General features: G+C 49.6%; 1 protein-coding gene across 2 annotated transcripts in view; it reads right to left on the reverse strand.

Annotated features, from left to right (window-relative positions):
- SYNGR3 (synaptogyrin 3) overlaps positions 1 to 641 on the reverse strand; it is a 67,662-nt gene extending 67,021 nt beyond the window's left edge. For both annotated transcript variants that reach the window (XM_088464778.1, XM_088464780.1), the window contains exon 1: positions 362 to 641. In XM_088464778.1, coding sequence (XP_088320904.1) covers positions 362 to 460 — 99 coding nt within the window. In that variant the 5' untranslated portion in view covers positions 461 to 641. The remainder of the gene's footprint in view (positions 1 to 361) is intronic.
- Between the last annotated feature and the right edge of the window lie 5,359 nt (positions 642 to 6,000).

Here is a 6,000-nt window from a genome sequence, read left to right on the forward strand (position 1 = left end):
GGAGGGTTTGGAGCTCTCATGCCCCCAGCCAGCACCTGAGACAGTCATGTTGTGAGGACATTTAAAATCCTGGACGCACAGGGTGGCAGCGACCAGGCAGAGATTGGCTGTCACCATGGCACATCCAGTGCCCACATCGGAGCACAGGTGTGCGGGCAGTGCCAGTACAGCCACATCCTATAGTAACAGCTATGTGGCATGATTGTCATTTGTATGGCCACATCCTATAGTAAAGGCTATGTGAGCTGAATTGTTATTAAGGTATAATCCAGCGTTCCAGCAATATGGATCTATTGTGTATGCCAGCCTGTGTGCATTGTCTCCCACCTCTGCATGCAGCATAATGATGATAATCACTTACCCAGGATAATATCCTCAGGATGGTCTGTGGCTGTTTCAGGAATTCCACAGGGTCAAAGCCCCCTCCTGCCCGACCAGCACCAAAAGAGGCTGCTTCCATTTCTGCAATGTCACTGGTGACCCTCCTGTGCCTACCTGCTCCCTCTTCTCCTTACCTAGCACCCCCTCAATGCCTTTCCACAGGGATGCTCTCCACCTGCCCTTGCTGCTGCCTGGCTGTCTGTCCTTCACCCTCCCCTCCTCTCTCCCACTGTCAGCCCCTAGCTCGTCTTTTTCACCCAGTCTCTCCCTTTTATCCACTGTCTGTGTGGTACTGTGTGAGCATTACAGGCTCCTATCAGCAGCTCCTCCCTCTCTCTCTCTCTCTCTCTCTCTCTCTCTCTCTCTCTCTCACACTCTCTTTCTTTCTCACCCTCCTCCTCTGCTGATTCCTTATCACCCTCCTCAGTTCCACTGTCTCCTCTAATCTTCCTCTTCACACACCCTCAAACCCCCTCCTGTCCTAGTGATGCTTCCCCTTTATCTTCCCCTTTCACTGAGACAGTAGCAAAGGTGTAGGAGGCAAACCCTCTGTATAAGTGACGAGGTAAATATAAATCTCTCATACAGTGTAAATATACACAAGTGTGGATACTGAGGCTACCAGAGGTCTTTCTGTGCTTCATAATTGATACACAGAAAGACCTCAATGTCGGCAGTTAAAAGGCCGGCATGGGTAAAATGTGGACACCCAGCATGTCGACACCTGCAACATGTCGACTGGTATATCATGTCAATGCATGAAATGTTGACACAGGTAAAATGTTGACATTAGAAATTCTAAAGTTGGGTTTAGGATTAGAGTTGGGGTTCGGGTCAGTCTTTATATTGGGTGTCGACAGTATGTACCAGTCGACATTTGGAGCTTGTAGACAATTTGTCCGTGTCGACATTTTGCGAGTCAACATTGTGGTTGCCGTGACACGTCAACTTTTGGGTGTCAACATGAACGTATCAACAATTCTGTCGCTATAATTGCTGTCGACACTGTGATTGTTGACAGAACATACTAAAACCCATTAAACTGGAGCAAAGCCCCAAATCTGAACAGCCAGCGATTGCTATTGCTGGGCATTGCTGGCGATCGGCTTCACCGCATGCGCAAAAAGGACCATGGTGGTACGGGATGGTGATGTAGGCGGGGGAAAGAGGGTAAGGGAAAAAATGCTATTGTTTATTGAATGAAGCATTATTTTAAATTAAGTTTTAATTACATTTTATTTTATTTTTTAACTATTTTATTGTTTTTATTATTATTTTTTTATTAATTTCTTTTTATAAAATCTGCTACTGGAAGCTCAAGTCTGGATTTAGGGAACACAGTGCATGTGGGCCCATGAGTCAGTGGGACCCACGGTTGTGCTGTCATGAGGGAAATGGCTGTGGGTACTGGTCTGGCAAGCCAGGGCTTACAGGGACCGGCCATGGAATGGTAAATGCAGTTCTGCCAGTAGTAGGATCAGGGCCGTAGCTAGGGTAGTGCGGCCGGTGCCATGGCACAGGGCACCACAGGGCAGGGGGCGCTGTTTGGGCCTGTCAAATTTCTGTTTATTATCTTGCTTGTAGCTTCCTCTTATTTCATCCTCAGCATCTCCTGGCCTCTCCTATCTCTTCCCTGGCCCTTCCCCATGAAGCCATGGCCCTTTTTTGGGTGCATTATGTCCCTTTGAAAAATGAGGGGGGCGCCAATGCTCTTTCTGGCACAGGCAGGGCCGGATTATAGGGAGGGCGAAGGGGGCAGTCGTCCAGGGGCCCCCACACATAAGGGGCCCCCACACACTGCCCAGTCACCGCTGCTACTAACACTGGCGCCGGCACTGTCTCCTGCGCCGGCGCAGCTATTGTCCGTCGGCGGCTCAGCTGTTCCCAATCCCTAACAGCAGCCGCCGAGGAGCTTCCTACAGTCAGAGTCTCGCGAGATTTGACGTCATCATCTCGCGAGACTCTGACTGTAGGAAGCTCCTCGGTGGCCGCAGTCAGTGACAGACAGAGGGAGCCGAGGCTCCAACATAAAGAAGAGTTGAGTCGACTTGACTCAGGTCCTCATGGTTCCCTCTTGGTGCACCTGTGCACCTCAGCGGTGCAGAGCGCTGGCGGGCAAGTACTGTAGCCCTTAGTGTGTGTGTGTATGTATATGTGTGTATATATATATATATATATATATATAATATATATATATATATATATATACACACATACAGTATATATGGCTATATATACATTATATATAGCTATATATACAGTGTGTATATACACACACACATAATGTGTGTGTGTGTATATATATAAACATGTGTGTGTGTACTTATATAATGTATATATAGCCATATATACTGTATGTGTATGTATATATATAGGGTATTACTGTAATGTGCGGACTATTATGGTGTTATTAATTTAATGTTGTGCTGGGGAAACTCTAAGAGCATTCACTAGTCACATGGCTTTCTAGGAGGTGATCAATACCTATCGCTTTTCCAAGCATGGTCCTAACCTTTCAGGTTCCTGTGAAGCCACAATAGAACTTGAGCCACCAGCAGTATCAGACAGTGCAAGCTGCAACCATAGGTAAGAGAGAGCATCTTATGGCCCCATACAGGTTGCGATTTTTTTACACGATTTGGCCGTTTTCGATTGATTTGAACAACCAATTGTGTACAAAATTGCTGTGTGTGGGGCTGATCACGATGCCGATGCGTGCCCCCGCCGTCGTACATCGTCGTCGCTGATCAATTGAACCTGCAGAAAGATATCGGCCTATCTTTCACGATTTGGCAAACATTGTTTTGTGTGTGTGCATGATGGACGATGCGATGGACGATATGTTGTCCAGGGCCGGATTAAGGTCTGTGGGGGCCCCTGGGCAACAAACATGTTGGGGCCCCTATTAGATGTGACAAATTGGGGGTTTGCGCAATGGGGACCCCAGTAGTGTCAGTGCCCACTGTGGTAGTGCCCAGTATGAAGAGCCCACAGTAGTGGTGCCCTTTATGCAGTGCACCCAGTAGTAGTGCCCCCAGGAGTGTTGCCCCTTATGCAGTCCCCCCTATGCAATGCCCCCAGTAATTATGCCCCCAGTAGTAGTGTCCCCAATAGTAATGCCCCCTGTATAAATACCCCCAGTAGTAATACCCCTGTAGTTGTGCCCCCAATAGAAATGCCCCCCAGTAGTCATGCCCCTGTGTGTGCCCAATAGTAATGCCCTAGCAGTAATGCCCCCTGTATAAATGCCCTCAGTAGTAATACCCCTGTAGTTGTGCCCCCAGTAGTCATGCCCCCTGTGGTAGTGGCACCAGTAGTAATGCCCCGTGTAGTAGTACCCTCTGTATAAATGCCCCCAGTAGTAATGCCCCTGTATTAGTGCTCCTAATAGTAATGCTCCCTCTGTACTAGTGCCCCAGTAGTAATGCCTTACTTTCAAGTAGTCCCCAATAGTAATGCCCCCAGAATGGTGCCCCTAGTAGTAATGCCCCCTGTAGTAATGCCCCCCCGAGTAATGCCCCTGTAGTAATGCCGAGTAATGCCCCCCCGAGTAATGCCCCCCCGACTAATGCCCCCTGTAGTAATGCCCTCCCCCCTTGACCGGGAGAGTTCAGGAATTCAAGGGAAATTGCAAACGAAATTGGATCGTTTGCAAATCGCACTACGTATGGGGGCCTTTAGTCTCCCACCTGTGTTGATTCTGGTGGGTCAGGCCTGGTTGGAATCGGTATGATTTACCGCATCCCGACAGCGGCTGCCCAACATGGGTGAAAATCCTGATTGTCCCTAAGGTAAGTATTGACTAACCTAATTCCCTCCCCTAACCCTCCCTTAGGGGTGGCTAACCTTAACCTTCCCCCCAGTCCCTAACCCTAATCCCCTCTCTAAATTCCTAAACCTAACCCCCCCTTCCCCACCGCCTAAACCTAGGTCCCCCAGGGGGGTGCCTAACCCTAAGTCCCCCCTGGGAGTACCTAACCCCCCCTTCCCCTAGCCTAACCCTAACCCCCCTTCTCCTAGCCTAAACCTAACCTCTCGGGTGGTGCCTAACCCTAAGTCCCCCCCCAGGAACTCTAAACCTACCCCCCCCCCGGGGCTATCCGCGCTCGGCGCCCGGCAACCCTTCGATCGGGATGCCAGGTGCCGGTCTCCCGGCGTCGGTAAAATGACAGGCGTCTAGATTTAGATGCCTGTCATTTAACCCTCGCCGGGATTAAGCAGTCAGGAAGCCGGCTGTCGGGATTAGGTCTGCCGGCTTCCCGACTGCATACCAGCCTGGTTATATCATGACTGCAGGAATAGACAGAAAGTATATCCCGCTGCCAGGTGGCTTTCCAAAATCTGCCCTTACCAGCAGCTCTTACCCTCCTGCACTGCACCACATAAAGGGGAGTCATCAGCGCCCTGCACCAGTGGGTGGAGCTGCAGTGAAGACTACTACTACTGTCCTCAAGTGTGCACACAGCAGATTAAAACTATAGGAGAGGGAAGCTTGCAGGGCCAGATTAAGACCTTTAGATGCCCTAAGCACGTAAAAGGTTTTGGTGCCCCCATATATATTCCCCCCCCCCAAAGAAAAGTTATCTCCAAAATTCTCACAAAGACATTTCAAAACCCCCCTATCTAGCAGCACTGTACTGAGCGATGCTGCACTCACTCCATACTTACCTACTCTCCCAATTTGGCCGGGAACCTCCCGAAAATCGGGTGGCGCTCCCGGCCCCCCGGAACAGGAGATAAACCTCCTGGCCAGCCGGCGACCCCCCCCCGGACCACCCAGTAAATCCCGGACAATCCCCCGCAGCGTGGGGGGGGGACGGGATGACGCGATTCAGCTGAATTGCGTTATCATGACCCCGCCCCCTGCTTCACAAAGCCGAAAATCTTGCCATTGTGTAGCGGGGGTGAGGCCAAAATTATGCCATTCCGTGGCCACGCCCCCACTCCGCCCCCATTGCCAGGTAGTATCCCCGGCCACGCCCCCCTGTTTAATTCCTTTAATGTCGACTAAGTGGTCAGAAAGTGCAAATGTTACATCATTGTCACCTAAAATGTGTATGTTGCAAAATAATTTGCATATATGCAAATTATTTAGCTGTAAAACTTTTTGCTTGTAAATGAAGTAAAGTGTGCACTATCTGCATAGTTAACATAAATTATTAAATTACTGGTGATTAGCGTATGGTAAGTATTATAAATGAAAAGATATATACTGTATGCATATATTTTTATTAATTTGTTTCCCTAATTGTAATGGTATATAATTTATACTACCCCTAATGTGTCTCCTGTCTAACACATTTTGGGAGCTCGGATGTTCTGGAGATTGTCATTAACACTGCACCACTTTTTAGAGCTATGGCTTCCTTATTGGGTGAAGGGAGATTTTTCCACAGTACCAAGCAAATGTTGTTGGGTGCAGCAGTGCCTGGTGTGACACAGAGGAGGCCAGGAGTGACACAGGGGGGAGCCTGGAGTGACACAGGGGGGAGCCTGGAGTGACACAGGGGGGAGCCTGGAGTGACACAGAGGAGGCCAGGAGTGACACAGGGGGGAGCCTGGAGTGACACAGAGGAGGCCAGGAGTGACACAGGGGGGAGCCTGGAGTGACACAGAGGA

Source organism: Taudactylus pleione, unplaced genomic scaffold, assembly GCF_031769625.1.
Source record: "Taudactylus pleione unplaced genomic scaffold, aTauple2 ptg000061l, whole genome shotgun sequence".
In the NCBI taxonomy this organism is placed as follows: Eukaryota; Metazoa; Chordata; class Amphibia; order Anura; family Myobatrachidae; genus Taudactylus; species Taudactylus pleione.